Source organism: Pholis gunnellus (assembly GCF_910591455.1).
Source record: "Pholis gunnellus genome assembly, chromosome: 7".
NCBI lineage: Eukaryota > Metazoa > Chordata > Actinopteri > Perciformes > Pholidae > Pholis > Pholis gunnellus.
This window is the reverse complement of record NC_136533.1, coordinates 9043630-9063385: the sequence shown is the minus strand read 5'-3', so window position 1 is coordinate 9063385 and position 19756 is coordinate 9043630. Positions and strand designations below refer to the sequence as shown.

Genomic DNA, 19756 nt, shown 5'->3' with positions numbered 1-19756 from the left:
TACATTTTGATTCTCTTTTTATTGTCTTTTTCATCTATATTTAGAGTGTAGTGTTTCCATAACATATAATGCAAATACACACCAAAATTGTCTGTAGTGGGAGAACTGGGACGGGAATCATGTGATGTGTTTTTATGGGACCGGTTAGTCGATATGGACGAAAGTAGGTTGATGAGGCAAATATTAATGTGGGATAGACAAGATATTGTTTCTTGGTCTAAAGATATGCCCATTGTTTTGAGGCATTTTTTAATAATGAAATACTCATCATTGGTTTGTTAGAGAATCTATATTTGCCAAGGATGAAGGGCAATGGGCTGATAATATAAGGCCGAAACCTAAATTGCAGAATTTTATGATGATAAAAACTGAATATGGTACGGAAAATTAGGTTGAATAAAATGAGTCACAAAAGCAAAGATCTCTATGTGCTCAGTTATGATCTGGTGTTTTACCTTTGACTTTTGAAACTGTGCGGCATGTTAATCTAGAAGAAGAACAGTTCTGTCTGATGGGTTGTTTCAACAATATAGAAAATGAGTTGCATTTTATTTCCTACTGTCCTTTTTACTGCAAACATTGTGATGCTTTGTTCAGTAAGATAGAAATAGATATTGATTTAATAAAGATGACATGGCTGTTTACATGTGAAACATATACATTTTGCCAGTTATTTGGAGAAAGCCTGGGACAAAGGGGAAAAAAGCTCTTTACCGTGATAATCTGTAGATATGTAATGGTTTTCGTTTTTTTCCCCACATGCTTTGTTTATGAAAGAGCAGAAGATGTATGAAAATAAATAAATATAATTAGGAGGAAAAGCAGTCAAAACAGAATCCTCTCACCTTACATACCTGGAACGTGTGTGTGTTTGTGTGCATATTCATGAGTTTGGGGTGGTCCTGATGGGCTGACATTACCATCCATCATGATCAGATCAGGTCGTAGACTCTGCCCGATGGGCTGTGGCCTGCAGGTAGAAGCAGCCGCAACACAGTGTCTCCACTGTAATCAATCTAAAGAATGTCAGTGTGACAAGCCCTGTCCACTTCAGTCGGCTGCAGTTCACAGGACTTCACTGTAAATAAAGCAACTGGTGTTTTTGTGCTCCAAGAATGCAAATAAAAACAAATGTGTAGCCTTATTGGCACTGATATTCAGGTCTGTGGCTGATGATTTACATTCTTGTCAGACAGCATTTTTTTAGGGAAGGGCAATATGACCTAAATCTTTTTACAGTATTTTGTTGTTTTTTTTGCGGTGATGGTAATATAATACAGTATTAAAAAATCAAAAGCGATACTCCACTCGAAACATGATTCTACCTCTGTTCATTATATTCTGCAATATAAGACAACATATCTTAATAAGGAAAAAATATATTATTTATTATTATTATTATATTATTTATATTTTCAAAACAATGTGTTCATTGGCGCCAAATAAGAATGAAAATGACGTATAGACATCGATTGTTTTGGGAGCAGTATGCCCATAATGTAAATGGTTTGTGATTCAGATTCATTCTTTTCACATTAACTTTTTTTTTATTTCAAAGTTTATTTCATCTTTTTTCACCCCAGCCAAATTTACATGAAACTTAAAATAATTTACATCTTTGAAGAAATCGAAAGCTGACATAACCTTTTACATCTTAACCAGCATGAAGAAAGAGACACATGGACTGTGAGCAGCTCGGCTGAGGGCGGCTCATCTAAAGACTTGCAGCAATGCTGTCTGTGTGTACACCACATGCGTACAAGCACGGTTCTAATGACCTTCCTTTTTGCCTCCCCAGTGATGCTCGGAAGCGTAACAATTTGCAGGGTGAACACCCTGCAAATCCTCGGCAGCCCATTTCCACCGACTCACAGCGAGTTCGCCGGCCTTGCCTTCTGCACTCTTCCACAAGCTCCTAGTACTTGGTGAGATTCCTCTCATTGGCCTCCAGCATGATCTGTTGTTTGGTGGACTCTGAAACGATGATCATGTCTGGATGAAGCCGTGTTGATGTCATCGAGGCCGGGAACTTCAGCTGCTTGCCCAGGTCCACTTCCAGTTTACCATCTAGACTTTGCTCTAGATGGTAAACTTCTCTCTGCTGTGCCATCCCTTCTATCCTGCTGGCTCGTACCTCCTAAACGTCTGGTCACTTTCTCCTGAACGGGATGTTTGCCGCTCTTTGTTCTGGACGTTGTCGCCCCTGGTCACAGGAAAGTAGCCCATGCCTGCACGTCCTGTTGCGAAGAATCTCAAAGATCTTCCAGAGGTAGTACTTGTATTCAATTTCTATTAGTCAAATAAACATGCTGAAATGAAGACTTATTCTGTCTATGTAAATGTGGCAAACACTATAAAAGCTACACATTTAGAATAAATATGAACAACTTGTAGCCCTACTTTAAACTTCTTTTAAAAGCCGGTTTTCTTTACTAAGACTGTATGAAATAGTTTAATTCAACTCGTATTTAATTCAACTCGTATTTGAGACCATAGTTATGTGTCCCTATTATATTATTAAGCTCCTTATTATACGATACAATCGGGCAATACTTGTCTGACATAGTCTGAAAAAACATAATAGTCTTGACATAATAGTATTTTTTTCAGTCCCCCTTAATGTATCAAGTACAATTTGTCACATTTAAATGAGTCCCCTCCCTAGTCCACTAACATCATTTCCTAACAAATGAAGTAATAAAATGAAATGGCTGCACGTGGTGAAATATTTAATAACCTGGAGAGGAATTATTCATGTTTGAAGGTAGAAGTGAGATTTCATCAAAAGGTGAGCCTTAGTTTAAGAGGGAGGTGATGTTTGATTGATGATATCTGAGGTCTATGAAAGCTCTTCTCTGTGTCTGTTGTTGCACTGGAGATGGAGAACCGAAGATAGGTAGACCAGACATGCCAACATTAACATGCAAGTAAATCAGTCATGCTTCTCAATTTTTGGGGCTCATTTTGATGATTGCCTCCAAGGCTTAATTACTTGCTATCTTAAAAGATGTTCTATACTGTACAATAGCCGATTGGTTCTTCTATATTCAACCCTCCACACATCGAGTTTCACGTGGCGCTAAAACAGTTTGGCCGATCGATAGAAAGTTAGTTGCTATTATTGATAATACTATAAACATATTTACAGTAGTCAGTCACCTGGGGCTTGTGGAAATTGAGATGGACATTTCTACTATTTCTGTCATTGAATCAATTAATTAAGAAAAAATCTACAGGTATGTTTCTAAATAATTGTCAGTTTCAGCATTTTCTAAACAAAAAATGTATTTGAAGAACAATGTTATTAGATTGGTTGACTTAAGTAATCCCCAGAGAGGAAACTAGTGTGGTCATCTATGCACAGTAACAAATAGCAAAAGATATAGAAATACAGAAATACATATGGCAAATATATGATAGAAAAAAGTCTGTTGATGAGCTATATGATCCCCTCCAACTAGGAAGCATAACAGAAAAAAGCTGTTGTGAGCTCTGTGAAATATATGTATATATATATGCATTCGCTTCCGTGCTACATATATAAAATATAGAATAGTTATAAGAAACACTAACAAAAAGTAAACACTTCTCAGAGAAGAAGTCTGAGTTTTAGAGAATTAGCCCCCAAAATCACAGCTCGTCTCTTGCAAGATCATGTAGCTTTTTTGTTTAACAGTCTGAAATTGCAAATGGAAAAACCCTTATTGGAGAACAGAGTTGTGCCGGTGTTTTTGAGTACCAATGTTGGTTGTGATATACACACGCGAGGGGCAGACCAGTGATCGGGGATCTGCCCGTACAGTACCACAGGCGAGCTAAGAGCAGCAGAACTATCTGGTTTTCATTGACGTCTCCAAAGATTCAATTAAAGATAAGGCGCCCAGATCCAAAGCAGTGCTTGCTTACCTTCTTCTGTGCCCTTGGCGTGGGCTAATTCTCACTCATGCTGGCATGTTTATGGTGTGAAGCACAAGTTGACTCTCAGGATAAGGAATTCATCTTTTATTTTGGAATTATGTGTGTGAGGGGGCACTTTGAACTAGAGTTGGGTGATTTAGGACAATAGATATTGTGAGGACATGAACATTTGTCATTACAAATTTGACTTTATTGGTTATACTGTTGCATCTTTTCTGATAATGTATTAGGTTGTTGTGGGCAATGTTGCAAATCGAAAGAAAAAAAATGCTTCATGACTGTATTGGATGTGTTGCCCAGCTAGCAGCGTGGTTTTATGAATGGTTCTTTGGCTCAGCGTAGGACATCTCAATGATGGATGATATTTGATGGATTGCCATGTGGTACAAATATGCATAGTTTTAGACCAAATACCCGCAAAACGAATTACTTACCCATCCGCCTTTAGCAAACTAAGATGGTGGACATGGTAAACATTATACCTGCCAAACATCAGCATGTTAGTATTGTCATTTAAAGCATGCCACATTCAGCTCAAAACTCTGCTTTACCTATTTGCAGCCTCATAGAGCTAGAGACTCTCAGTTTTGTTATATGATATTTTAGCGTCAATGTGCATTGATTTGTATTGAATATACTCGATTAGCCAACAGATATTTCTTTCTGGTTATCGTACATCAACAGTTTTGAATTGATGTTAAAGATTATCCACTAATATGCATCTCAGCATACTGTTTTTGTTATTTAAAATAGTATATGTTGTAATAGAGGATTTAGCACATTTAAAAAAGATACAGTCACAGTCTCAACCACTGGCATTCTCTTTTTAATTAATATGTTAATATAAATTTGAGTTAGTGTTGTCACTTTTAATGTCATGGTCTGTTAAAGTAACAGTTTTTTTGTTTTAGTCATTTAACATTGTTATGCACATACGCATAAGGGCTTTGAAACTAAAATGATTTCCCACTGCGCAGTCACAGCTTAATTACAAACTCATGGAGATCTGTCGTACATTCAGTCTGTAGCTTGTGAACCAGTCCATGACCCATTGTCATTTTTGTACTTGTGCGTAACTCTAAAATACAAGGACGCCTGCATCACAAAATGATCACAACAGCATGTCATACCCCCGACAGTTGTTCTGCTGCTTGCATGTCATGTTAGATCTGGTAGCTTCTCTCTTGTGATGAATTGTGCGGCTGCATGATTTCAAATATCTTTATTGGTCTCCTAATACTGCAGCTCACTTCAAGCAAACAGCTTAGACTACTCACAAGGGCTCCTGAGCAAATAAGAAGGCAATAACATTGGATGATCACATTAGATTTTAATTTACCCTATAATATGTCAACAATAAATTCATAATTTCCTGTTGAGATCTCACTAACTAGAATTTTATGGTGCCCAATAGAACAAAATATATTTATTAAGCTCCCATTCATTCACTCTCAGTACATCATTAGAGCATAATGTTTGTCGAGCCAGGTGTCTGTCTCTCTCTCTCTCTCTCTCTGTCTCTGTCTCTGTGTCTCTGTGTCTCTCTCTGTCTCTCTCTCTCTCTCTCTCTGTGTCTCTCTGTCATGTCTTGATGTCTCATTAGCGGTGTTCTCTAGGGTTATTGATCCCTGTGAGCGGTTAATTGCATTATCAAAGATTGAGTTGTATCTTTCGATATAGCAAACACAGGAAATGAGGATCTGAGGCTTATTATGTTTACTGTTTTCAGTCATGTACTAGCTTGAGCCTCTGTCTGAACCCTGAGGATAATTTCTCTGAATGGATTAATCGATGAGTGTAGAGGCAGTAATAATTGCTCACTCATCTCATTGTCCATTTTCACAGAAATAATCATTTTTGCCTTCTGACTTCTATTTCATTTCCATTATATTAGGGTTGCAATGAACGGTTATATTCTTTATCAACTAATGATACAATTGTTTTTTTGATGGGCCATTCTAAGGATTCACCAAAAAAGCTCTTTCTTCCCCTAAGGATGCAACAATCAAATTCTTTCTCCCTTAAATTCCTTAGATCCAAAAGTCCAAACTCAGGCTATCTCTATGTAACACACCATATGTACATTATTATAACTCTGTAATTTCACGTCACTTCTTAATTATAATGGGGCGACCACCATGAGTCTTATTAGGCTTGTAGACCGGTAGACTTGCGGTTCATTGTCATACACTATTGGTCTTTTTAGGTCTGTAGAAATTATATTGTACTAGATGATTTTTTCACTGTTAAAATACATCAACCTCCAATTTTTAACAACCAGTGCAGTACCCTTTCAGGGCGTGGCCATTCGGAGTGTGACCCACATGCCCGTTAGGAGTGGGTCAGTTACTTGGCTCCCAGTATTGCTCCTTGCATTGCTTTTTGGGGGTGTGGCCGATTGTGTGTGTGCCCGATTGGACTGCGTCCCTGTGTGGGACAGGCCGATTGCTTGGCCTCCAGCAGTGCTGATGCAGCGTTGTTTGAACCGCTCAGCGCTCATTGACTCCAGGGAAGTTAGGAACAGTTTGGTTTTAATGTCTTCATATCCATCAACAAACGTGAAGTACAGTTAATGAGCTGCGACCTGTAATGCCTCGCTGCCGACGGCATGCTTTGATGCCCCATTCTGCTGCTGCACAGAGCTCTATAGCTTGTTTATTCTTAGTTTATTTATTTTTAAGGTGTCCAAATTACTACAGTGAGTGATTTTTTTGTCATGACATGTTTTATAGCATTTTTATGACTTTCTTTTTTTGTGACATTTGTATGACTATGTTTTTAAAGCGTATTATGCAGTACAAATGTTGTGACTTGTTTACGGGATACTATACTATGACATGTTTTATGGTATTTTTATGACTTTCTTTTTTTGTGACATTTGTATGACTATGTTTTTAAAGCGTATTATGCAGTACAAATGTTGTGACTTGTTTACGGGATACTATACTATGACATGTTTTATAGCATTTTTATGACTTTCTTTTTTTGTGACATTTGTATGACTATGTTTTTAAAGCGTATTATGCAGTACAAATGTCGTGACTTGTTTACGGGATACTATAATATGACATGTTTTATGGTATTTTTATGGCTTTTCCGTCTTTTTTGTGAAATTTGTAAGATATTGCGTTATTATACAGTGACTTTTTTATTGCTTTTTAAATGGTGTATTATATAGTGACTTTTTATGAGATTTTTATTATTTTTATGGAATGCTATACTATGACATTTTGTATGATGTGTGTAAGGTTTCTTATGGCATACTATATATGACTTTTTCATGGAATGCTTTTATATTACATTTTCTATGAGCACAATATATTGTGACATTTTCTTTACATACTATACTATGACATTTTTGATGAAATTGTTATGACAGTTAATGGAACACTACAATGTTTTTTAAATAAGATTTTTGTGACTTTATTACTTTTTATGGAATACTATACTATGACATTTTTTATGACACGTATTTGGCATACTATACTTCGATTTTTCAAATTTCAGTTAATGGCACACAATACAATTTTTATAATTACATTAAAAACTATGTTATGGCATTTGTATGATTTATTTGATGGCGTATTATAATACAACATGTTTGTGACTTTTTTATGGAATACTATACAGATTTTTTTCATTTCATTTTAATGACTTGTTTATGGAATTATATAATGAGACTTTAAACATTTTTATGGCACACTTTTTTAAATGTATGGTATACTATGTTATGACATTGTTATGAATTTTTATTCTGGCATACTATACTATGACTTTTCATGACATTTTATGACTTTTAAGGCAGATTTAGGAAAGAAATGTGTTGCATACATACATGTTCCTCCCCCTGAATAAATTGTAAATAAATTGACTTTTTCATCCAGCGCCATCATTCTAGTAAATATTACAACTGCTTAACATCAGCATGTTTTTACTGTCATATTATTGAAATTATATATTGATTATCAAAATTGGTGCTGATACATTTTCTGTTGCTCAACTGATTAATTGAATAATCCATTCAGCACTACTTTATGGTATTAAGAAGTTATGTCACAGTCGTAACACAACCTACTCTGAACTACAAAAGCAGTCACCTGGAAAGTGACCCGACTTAGCATGTCTGTGCAAACACTATCTAAGTAAACCAAGGCAGCAGCTAGTATGAGCATTAGTGTGGATTAGTATGCCATGCAGCGGTTGCGTCCCCGGCTTCTGTTGTTTTACTGTGCTGTAATTTCTGTCTTGTCTGTTCTGTTGTTCAGCTGTCAGACCAAAGTGCAAATTCTATCAGCAGGGGCTTATTCAATTCAGTTCTCCATTGCCTGAAACCTGTGGACCAAGAAAATGAAATGATTTCCCCCCCTTTGACAGTGTTCACACACCATCCAATTAGAGCTCCGAAACACGAGGGAGAGAGCAGTAGACAGGCAGAGATGTTGGCAGTATAAAAGGACAAAAGACAAATAGTAGCGTGAAAGGTTAGAGAATAAAGTTAGAGAAGCAACGACACAAAAGAGGGAAATACGGTGCACTTGAATACCATCATAGTTGCTTGTATAGTATGTGTTTTCTGTATTATTCAGATATTATTGTTTATAATTTATACATCATATGTACTAGAACCAATAAATCAGCCAATATTAGTTTATTGCGGATATATTTTCTCTGTGTATTTCAGCCAATAACAGGAAATTCACACAAAATGCCAACGTTGTTTTTGAGGTAATTTAGAAACAGCATCTCCATCACATACCAAAGAGCACTGCCAAGTTTTATTAATTTAAAAGGTCCACATCATCAAAAATGTTTGTGTATGTTATTCATTTATATATAATAATTAAAAGTCTGCAAATGCCTCAAATCTTTTATAAATCTATTGGTATTATACTCAAAAATCTTGTATCGGTCAGGTTATAATTTGTACATGTTATACATTCTGTAATGAAGTACAACATCTGTTTTAATGCATGGAGATGTCAAATCCACATTGACCTACTGTCAGTAAATCAGCAGTAGATTTTCAAATGACTCCATTCTGTTAACTGCACGATAGGGTATATGTAATGTAATTTACATATTTCCTAAAGCTCAAGTTTCAAATTCGTGACATGACAAAAAATTGTTGAAGGGAAGGGAAAACACATTCAGCGACAATCAATATAGTCTTGTATGTGTTGGAGAATGTTGAGCGGTAGTGTAAAGGGGGATTTAGGGTTGAGCAGGATTCGATCCCATCAAGAAATCAAAGTGTTTTTACTCACTTCATCAGAACCTTAGCTTCAGCTTAATTTGTGTGATCTGCACTTCAACATCAAACCGATTTCCACCAACACCCTGTCGCTTTGGAGTGCAATCTGTATCAACAGCCCACTCTCGATTGAAGGTTAAATTCAGTGAGCACAGATCTCTGATTCCTGCCCAGTGTTGTCCTCATTTTACAAATTTTCAAATGACTGGGTGACTGAGTAAAAGAGACAAAATAACATCCACTGTTCCTTGCTGACACAAACGCCATGCTCTACAAGAGTCTGCTGTCTCTCAGTGAATTACGACAACTAATTGCCCCTAATTAGGAAGCCTTGATTAAGGTGCTTCTGATTTAAGAGGAAGCCAACAGTGATGATCCCTGTCTCAGTTTCTCTCCATTATAATTGTTCATTTTAGTATTCATTCCCTCTTCAATTGTTCCAGTCAAAAGACCTCATGAATAAATGCAAGACATTTGTGCAAAATGGCCACCCAATGACTTTAAATGAATCAGATGCATTATGTTTGCTGTACTAAAGTCCTCAATATATGATTCTTCAAGAAAAATGTTTGAAATCTAACCTGCTACAGTTAAGATTGACAAAATGATACCCTTATGTTCTCTAGTGATGGGAATGTTGTAATTTGTATTACAAGAAATGTCATCTCCAATTAAAACTCAGCACAGCAGCCATTACAATTCAAATGTGAGAAGACTCAACTGATGCATGTATTTTTTACAGCAGCATGTCCACACAGTAAAGTTCTTCTTCCTATTGTGTAGAAATGACAGTGAAAAATGCTTTTAATTTCTCACCGCAATGACTACTATATTCTTTAGTTCTTCATTTAAACTTGCAATAGTGTTGAGCCAGAAGCATATCCGACACAACTTTCCATTTCCTCAAATACCCCATAAAGTATTCAACTCGGATCATTCTGGAGTGGCCTGTTATGGAAATGCTATAATTAGATTCCTATGCTTGCGAGGCTTGCAGGGTGTTGATCATTGTTTTTTCATGAGGCATACAGTGCTATGAATCTTATCCTTTCAGACAAGCAGGGCCCTCAAGATATTCACAAACATGAGAATATTAACTTCCCAATGTCCATAAATCATTTGAGGGATGTTCTGTTTTTCTGGCGTATAGTAAGGTTAACTGCTGATCATTTACTGCTATTTTCATGCAACTGCAACATGTTAGTTTCCTAAAGCAGAGTGTTATCAATGGTGTCTCGGATCTCTTTGTTGACCTTAAAATATTGTTATCCTTTACAAAGGTAGGTGTTTATATCATGGAGGAAAGAACATTTTTTTAAATGAACAAAAATGGAGTGACAGCGCCCTCTGGCTCTCTAACAATGTAAATTATCTTAAAATTGACAATAACATTGCACATTATTACCATTTGTTATCATAGTCTTTATGTCTACAAGGTAAATAAAGCATCACTAGATGTTTTGTATACGATATGTTCTCTCATTTTTATTTCTTTTCAGATCCCTTTTCATCTAAAGGGGGCGAGACCAGAGTTCCTGTGAGTATACAATTCAATTAAAACCTTTAAAGTTGTCCTAATCTAGCCCAAGAGTGAATCGTCTTGCTTCAGTACAACTGCGCTTTGGGAGGCTTTGTTAGCATATGTGCACTGTGGTTTTAAAGTGGGAGAGAAGCAAAAGAGTAAAACACACTTGAACTGTCCTGTTACCTGGAAACATCAGGCGTTATGGATTTACTACGTTTAGATCGGTGGATATTCGAGAGCTCTTAAAGCTCGAGATAAAACTTGCCTGGTTCAGCGTGTCTCTTAACGCACGTGTTCACAGGAGAAAGATTATTATTATTATTATTAAAGCAAAAGAGCTATTTTTGAGTAGAAAAAAAAAAACACAAAGCCAAGCATAACCACATGTTGTGATTACAGTTTATGAAAAGGACCAAACACTTTGATAAGATGCAAGTTTAAAAAAAATTATTTATAATATGATACAAGGATATTTTGTGCAAGAGGTTGTTGGTGCTGTGAAACCTGTACATTATGAACAAAGCACTTAAAATTTAAGAGCAACCTGAAAGCAGAACACGGCTACTAAGCCATGATTGTGCCAAACGGCTAACTGTCAAGATACTAGCTGTATTATACAAATGGTTTCCACCAGTATACAATAACTGTAAAAGAGATTACATATTTATATAAAGTGCAGAAGAAACAAACACTTAAAGCAAAGGCCTGAAGTGCTTTGTGACCGAGTATGAACCCACCACCACATCATCATATGGCCAGGCGGTTGGGTGAAAATGTAAAAACTTGGCAGGGCGGCATCACAAACTGTTGGCAATAGTTCACCTGCAGAATATATACTGTATTACAAAATGTATGAAAGGGTTACCACTCTGTTAAGCAGTATATTGAATCTTATTGGATCTTATTGAATCTGACCAGTTGTGAAAAAGTTAGCTACAATTCCCCTTTTTACAGTTATAAATAGACACATGTTGTTTTCTGCTGAGGCGTAGCACCACATGCTCTCATTTTTCAACCTTGAATCTGAAATCACCTGAAATAAATGAGGAGTTTCATTCTTATTTCAGGGGAATAAGACGTCTTTGACATTAAGGATATAAGAAAATATATGCACTGTTAGTGACTAGATTACATGTTTTCTTTATAGTTCATAAATCTGGTTTGTCTCTAATAATGTTTCAAGGTTATAAAAAGCAATGAATTCAGCATCACAGTTGAGTCTCAGGAATACAGGCGAGCAAAGAGGCATCAAGCGGTCCGTCAGACTCTGTCCAGCACCTCTCCGTGTCAAAACAAACAACAGCTGGGGTTTCTGGGAGATTATCTAGGTCTGCTGGGAACCCTGTTGAAGGACGACATAAGCTGTTGGTCTACAGTAGGCTGGACACATGATTGAAACCAAAGACTAATTGAACATGCAATGTCAGTGTGCAATTTGGATGTTATAGAACAGTGACTTTGGTCCTTACTGAGTTGGTTCTTTTACGCTTCCAGCAGTCTGGATTGATTCGTTTCTGCTCCTCAGCCAGAGCCTTGGCCTCCATGGTGTACAGCCTCCTCTCCTCATTCTTCATCTTCTTCCACTTGTCACCCAGGATGACACTTATGGCTCTGAGGGCAAGGTGAGAGGCAAAGGATTAAGGACTTGCCCTTTTCAGAATGTTGTTTTAAAAGTCACAATATATCATACAAATTCCAAAAAAGAATGTCATACTATAGTATTTAATTAAATATAATATTAGAATGTCATAAAAAAGGTAGTGTAGCATGCGATCAAAGCGTCTTAAAAATAAATTCATAGCATAGCATGCAATGAAGTCATAAAAATAGTATAGTATGCCATAAAACTGTAATGAAAAATGTTATAGTGTAGTATGTCGTGGAAAATGTCATGAAGAAAGTCATGGTATGCTATTCCATAACAATTTCCCAAAAATGTAAAACTATAGTATATAATAAAAAGTCATAAAAATGACATAGTATAGTGTTATACAAATGTTATAAAAGTCATAGTATAGTATACGATAAAAAGGTAATAAAATGTAATAGTATAGTATGCCATCACAATGTCCCAAAAAATCCCAAAGTATAGTATTCAATAAAATGTCATGTTAAAAAGTCATATGATTTTTCAGACGGGGGATTGTTTAATGTTGTGTAATGGTCAAGCCCTACGCAGCGCATAAATATGCAATAAAATAAGTAAAAAATGATAGAATGGCATGCAATCAAAATGTCATTAAAAAAATATCAAAAAGAAAGTCATAGAATAGAATGATATAAAAAGTCATAAATATGTCATAGTGTAGTATCCCATGAAACTTAATAAAAAAGTAATTGTATCGTAAGTCATAATATGTCATTAAACAGTCATAGTATAGAATGCTGTAAAACTGTCATAAAAAAGTCATATCGTATGTCATGAAACTAATGACAGATTTCATCAAAACGTCATATGACGTATGTTATGAAAAATATAAACTGTATAGTATGTCACTGTATAGTAGTACAGTAGTATAGTATGCCATAAAAAGTCATAGTTTAGTGCGTCAGGAAAAATGTAAAATAAAGTCACAGTATAGTGTGCTATAAAAAAATCTAATAAAAAGGTCATAGTATATAGTAAAAAGTCGAAGTATAGGATGCATTAAAAAAAGTCATTAAAATGTCAAAAAAATGAGTTAGTATTAAAAAAAGACATTAAAAAGTTATTACAAATATCATCATATAACATGCAATACAAGTGCCATAAAAAGTGTCACAGTGCAGTATGTGGTGAACAAAAAAAAAAGAAATAATATAGTATGCCATAAAACTGAAATGAAAAATGTCATGAAGTCATAGTATAGTGTGAAAATATGTCATACAAAATAATACGGTAGTGTGCTGTAAAAATGTGTCAATCATTGTATAGTACTCAATAAAATGTCATATTAAGATGTCAGAAAAAAGTTGTAGTTTAGTAAGCTATAAGAATGTAATGACAAAAGTCATAGAGTATGTGATTTACCATATGCCATAAAAAGTCCTAAAAAAATCAATTTATAGTATGCTATTAAAATGTCCTATACATCTTACATTAGAAGATGAATGTAATGGTCCAATGTCCTTTTTGGTCACAGAAACACCGACGCAGTGTTTGGAAAAAGAGATGTCATTATTCTAGCGTGTGCCTCGTGCTACTATGTGCGTTACACATCCAGACTACGGCGGAAGGTTAATGTGACCGTACTTTAATTAAGACGTGACACAGTAATATAAAAAAATAATTAACCTAAATTAGATAATTCTGCATGGCAAAATAGTATGAACGAGTTCCTGCGTACCTGTTGTCCTTCCCAGGATACATGTGTGTGTACTCCACTCTGTACTTCTTGGCGAAGAGCATGAAGGCATTCATTGGGCGCTTGCATTTTGTAGGCGTGGCAACAATGGCTGTCCCTGAGGGTTGGCTCCTGTTTGATTTGCCAGTAGAGGATTGTGGGGAGCTGGAGCGCTCAAGTTTATCACAGTCTGGACTGACAGCCCCCCCGCTAGACAGGGAGGTCTTACGCTGACGAGCCATGCTGCTGAGAACATAGACTGCTGAGGAGTCGAGTGGGGTGAAGTCATAACTGCAAAAGGAAAGAAGGAAAAGAGACACAGACTTTAATTTTGTCTTTTTCTAATTTGTCGCATTTCATTTGCTATTTTTTTTCCAGTGTTTTGTAACAAAAAGTCATCTTGTCACTTCAAAAAAGGAAGACTTTTTCATTTTAATTTCTCTCATTGTAAAAAAAATAAATTAAAGCAATAATACAAATACTTGACTTAATTAAATTGTTATATTAAATATCACTTATAGGCACTTCAAGTCTCTTCATTACACAAATCAAGATGGCATTAGTTACAGGAGTGTACCTTCTGAAAGTGTCGAAGACGACAGAGTCATCGCAGTTTATGGCTTCTGGGTGGCTTGGTGGCAGGCACACATTGCCCAACTGCATCTCATAGCAGGGGATGCCATGGTGCACCACAGTAAGGCTCGGATAGAAGGAAGACCAACCTGAAAAACACAGATGGTGGATTACTTTGATCATAAAGCTGTTTGTATAAAGAAAAAAATATTATTTGAGTATTTTGCAAACAACATTTGGTCAGTGGACGCTTCTGTTGGCAAAGACCACTTTCATATCAATAAAATCTGTTTGACATCATTTTGCTTTTGTTTCTTGCCAACAAAGCTGACAGGTTTTTTGAGAGCGAACACGACCTGCAGTTGATATTTTATCCTTATTTTGAACAGAAATAAACTAAGAAATGTCTTGTTTTACCTTTATTTTTGACAAAAAATGGGTGATCCAATCGGCATTCGGCTGTTAAAAGGCTGTCATCGGGTGAGCCAGGGTCAAAGGTCAGCTTAAGAACTGCCTGGCCAAAAGATACAGTCTCTTCGTGGCTCACCAACTTCAGACCCCCTGTACCGTATCTCTGTAAATGAAGCAAAAGACCAATGAGAGGAGTCTTTCCTCCAGCAAGATGAGGTAGTTGGATACACTACCAAAAACAATTTGAAGCCTGATTGCCTGAAAACTTGGTGTCTACGATACTAAATGAGACCACCACTGTGAGTCCCAAAGAATGTTATACTGTATGTCTTATTCATGCACTCTGTTACTCCCTTTCTGTACCTCCTCTGTTAGCCTGGCTGCCACCTGGTGGCCATTACAAGCAATTGTCACGGCTACTAACATTACACTGAATCATGCACTCATTTAGTCAGCAATACTAAACACAATGTGTACACAGCAGGAACATATTCCAGAGTATAGCGGATTCTTATTAAATATTCTAAGACATCCTGAACACTCTATTTGTTGCTTACCTTAAGAGAGGAGGAGGATGGCATCATGGTTTCATCATCCGAGTCATCATCGGAATCTCCAAGTTCATCAGCTTCCTGCCACTCCACATTAGGACCTCGATGGAAACGCAGGCGAGTTCCTGCATATCAACACAACAGTGCGACACGATGAATAAGCAGATGTGTGTTGATACTGAGAAGAATGTGCTTGGATGCAATACTGCTGTTTGGACACCCGAGGTCAGAATTTCTTTACAAATGATTGTAACCTCGTGCTCCTCCTGGTTGTAAAAGGAGGAGAAAAAAAAAGGTGTTTCTCAATTTATATTTGATGGAAATAAAATGGTGCGTTTTACATGTTTGTTTACACATTACTGATAAACATGTGTAGGTTTGAGAAAAGACGAATAACTGACTTTATAGAGACTGTAGATTGTGCCTTTTTAAGCTATGAGGCATAATTCTCACGGCCACGTTTTGTTTTTCAAGAAATTCTTTGAAAAAAGCTCAGGTTTCACCTCAACATGTGTCTGCATGTGCACTGGTGGACACATATGGTATGTACATGAGTGTGTATGTATGCACCTTTAAGGAAGCAATGCCAGGCTGTGGAGGGCCAAGAGTGAGACCAGGCCATGTCTTCATCGTCAGAAAAAGATGAGGACATTGAGAAAACTCCAGACTCTGATTCACTGCTGGCCTATTGTGAAAAATAAATAAACATCATACAATGACGTCAGTAAAACAAACAATTTCAGTATAAAGGTCAAACAGAATTTACTAGGAAATAATCACTGAGTCTAAAGGAATGGATGATTCTTGAATTGAAAGGGTACCCTGACACGCCTGCGCTCCCTGAAGTGGCCTCTGGACGGGTTGGGTGCGCTACTGGCTAACGGGGGACGGGCGTAAGAATGTAAACTATTACTGTTGCCAAAGATGTGGACTGGAGATGATCTGGGGGGGAAAAAACGAAATTGTCATGAATATATATCATGGTCATATATGGTCATTGTTGATACTTCATATTTTTTAGTAACTCATAAGTGATATTTATAATCTACAGACAGCGGAATGTAACCCTGTTGTTCAATATTCAATACTAGCGAACTTTGTGGAATACATACTAGTGTGCCATTTTCTTACTGGGGCTGTCAACGTCTCTGAGTTTGTATCCTTAGAAGAACTCATCTGACTATGTTTATTTTCATGTTAGTTCGTCTTGGTGCAAACCTCTTATGTGGGGCGCTCTTCTGCAGGGAGCTCTGAGGACTGGTGGCAATGTTGGCCAGCTCAGTGAGCCAGTTGGTGCTTGGGGAGCAGCTAAGCTCCTGGTGGGACACTCCTGCTCCAACCTGAAATAGCCCTGGAGATCTCTGGTCCTCCTCCACCTCCTGCAGCTCTGGCATGTCATCTGGGGAGAAGTCAATAGTAATATCCATAATTAATATGTGGAAAAGCTCCGTTTACTTCATTATAGAATGAGATTGCTGGTGTCGGAGTTTACCATAATCCATGTGGCACCCAGGTGAGGAAGGCAGGTCCTCGTTGCACTTGAGTCGATCAAAAGACTCGTCCATTTTCACAATGTTCTGCTGTTTCCTGTTTTATTCAAAAACAGGCTTTATGTTAGTTTACTCAGCTTCCGCTGCCACAGCAGCTGGTTTTATGCAAAACAAAAAGGGACCAAATCAGAGCTTTCACAAACGAAGTGAAACTCATTCAAATGAAAAAAGATTATTTGTAATTGCATACATAGGGGTGAATGGTGGTGTGCGGTTTTTAGATAGTAATGTGGTTGCATTAAGACATAAAGTAAAACCTTGAACATAATGCTGATGATAGGTAAAATGTTTCTGAAATAAAAAATATCCCAGATAGTATGCGATAGTCTCAAGACGTGTCAGATCCGACATCAATAAAAAGGGATAGGTAGGCAGCCTTAAGGGAATCCTTTGTCTCTGAATCTACTGTATACCTCTGTGACTGGTCATGTGACCCGCTGCGTGGAGGCCTTGTTTATAAACTTAAAAAAGATGTTGGCGCATGCGTACCAGAGCCCATTCATTCGACTGCGTAGCAAAAGTGAAAAAACAGCTGAAATTCCTTTTGAAAAGTGTCTTAAGGAGGCTCGAAAACACGAAGTTGAAAATGACATGGTAAAATATTGTATCCAGATTTTAACATGATGTCGTGTTTGAAGACATGCAACGTACAAAAAAAAAAAAAAACGACAAAAGAAATGCATCAAATCAATCAGTTTACAAAGAAGAACTAGCGTAGCTTAACGGTTATAGTTCAACGGTCGCTGCACGCTCCAATAAACCGATGCTTATATACTAATGACAAGCCGTTAATAAACGTTTCAAAAGTACGATCGTGCCCAAAAGACGGTTTTGCATATCGGGCCTAACAGTCAGTGTTTCCCCCACTCCACTAAAGTAGCAGCAGGGTCCTCGGTTCAAACCCAGAGGCTGTCGGGCTCAACACTGTAAACAAAAGAATGTCAACAAGTTGAGGCATGACGCAACCTCTCTGCCCCGTTCATAATGAATGACACGGAACCCCGAGAGAGGCCTTTCAGCGACATTTCAAAGCAGATTTTAACCGAATGAAAGACATGTTTCGATACACAAAACTGCGGTCGGGTGGGCTCGTTATCACCAAAACAACAAGCGTCACGGAGAAAAAAAACATTGTCGAGCACACTGGCAATCCACGTCGAATAAGCGCGTGACAACCCCGCTAAAACCCCACGTTAGTACGGCGAAGACACGGGACATACGGCGCTCGAGTTCAATATTTGTTTGAACCTTTTGTTTATTCTAAAAAAATGAAGTCAACTTCCCCACTTACCAAGCCTGTCGCCATCAAGAAACTCTCTGGCATTCACTCGAGGGGTGGGAATGAATGTGTCCAGAGGAAGCCTCCTATTGGTGTACGAGAACGTCAATAACAAGAATCCGAGTATTCAATTGGTCGCTGGTGTCGAGGAAAATATTAAAGGCGGGGCCTAGTTTGTTGATCATCGTGTGATTGGATGAACGTACATGCCTGTTACCACCCAGTAACAGCTGATTGGCAATGACAGGGACAATACATGGTTATTTTGTATCTGCAATGTCGCAACTAAAGCAAGTACTCTCAGTTACACTCACTTCACATTGCTTTATAGATTATGCATGGACTATTTGTCCTCTCCTTTGTAATTAGATCATTAGTTTAACTTTTACTCCAAAATCTTTTGAATGACTGTATGAATAAGGAATGAATGAATGGCGAATGAGTGAGCGAATGGTGACTGAAAAGCTTTAAAAGTGGACTATTCTATTATTGTAACGAATAACAATGTGACACACACATATAAAAATGTTCTTTATTGACATGAAAAGTGAAACATACAGTACTTTCATCCAGTATTATGGGTTGGCCTTCAAAAATTACCAGCACTACCTGCACAAGGGGTGGGATAAATTAAGAGTGTTTAAATGTTAAACCAGCTCTACCAGTGTAAGCTGCAGTAAACCACAGACAAAATACAGAAGACTTCAATTATTAATCTTAAAAAGATAGAGAAGAGATACAGAGAAGATAGATTCCTGTTTAGAGGAAACATCAGAATATGTGTATCCAAACAGTATACGTTGTTGGCAGAGGTAGACAGCAATAATGGGTGTCAATCATAATGTATGTTTCACTGACACAAAAACAATTTGACTTGAATTTTACATTAAAACACAGGAAAATCAATAGTTTCAAGACACTGCCTATAAGGACTACAGTCTAATGGGGCAACTTATCAAATTAAAGCTGGGCCTATATAATAACAGTAAATATTCAGTTTCAAATTGTACAGCAATGTGTGGTATATTCATACAAAACTATCAGCTATCGCTCTGAAGTTTGTTTTTTTGCAAAAGCATAGTATCAGGCTAACAGCCACAAACACACTGACCAATGATATACAGTGTATGAACATTTGTTCAAGGGATTAAAACTTATGATGAACAGAAATGCATTTTGTAAAAATGTTAAAAGTACTGCCAAGTCTACATTCTGTTGTGATCAAAATCTGAAATATGTTATCAAATCAACTTCTTTTACAAATTGTTTATCCGTTTCATGTTGGGGCATGTTTGTACCCATGCTGCCAATGTTAGTGCTCTTGCCAAAATGACAAGAGATTGTGACGTATTGGCTCACCAGTAAGAAATAAGCT

The 19756-nt window shown here is 37.1% G+C and overlaps 1 protein-coding gene across 1 annotated transcript; it reads right to left on the bottom strand.

The window, feature by feature from the left end:
- Window positions 1–11126: 11126 nt before the first annotated feature.
- hbp1 (HMG-box transcription factor 1) lies at window positions 11127–18436 on the bottom strand. Its single transcript, XM_079163259.1, has 11 exons — window positions 18394–18436; window positions 17045–17139; window positions 16771–16951; window positions 16374–16494; window positions 16123–16237; window positions 15559–15677; window positions 15008–15164; window positions 14595–14739; window positions 14021–14308; window positions 12164–12305; window positions 11127–12036 (listed from the first exon to the last, which is right to left on the bottom strand). The coding sequence occupies exons 2-11, from the start codon at window positions 17115–17117 to the stop codon at window positions 12019–12021; spliced, it is 1359 nt and encodes a 452-aa protein (XP_079019385.1). The 5' UTR covers window positions 17118–17139; window positions 18394–18436; the 3' UTR covers window positions 11127–12018.
- Between the last annotated feature and the right edge of the window lie 1320 nt (window positions 18437–19756).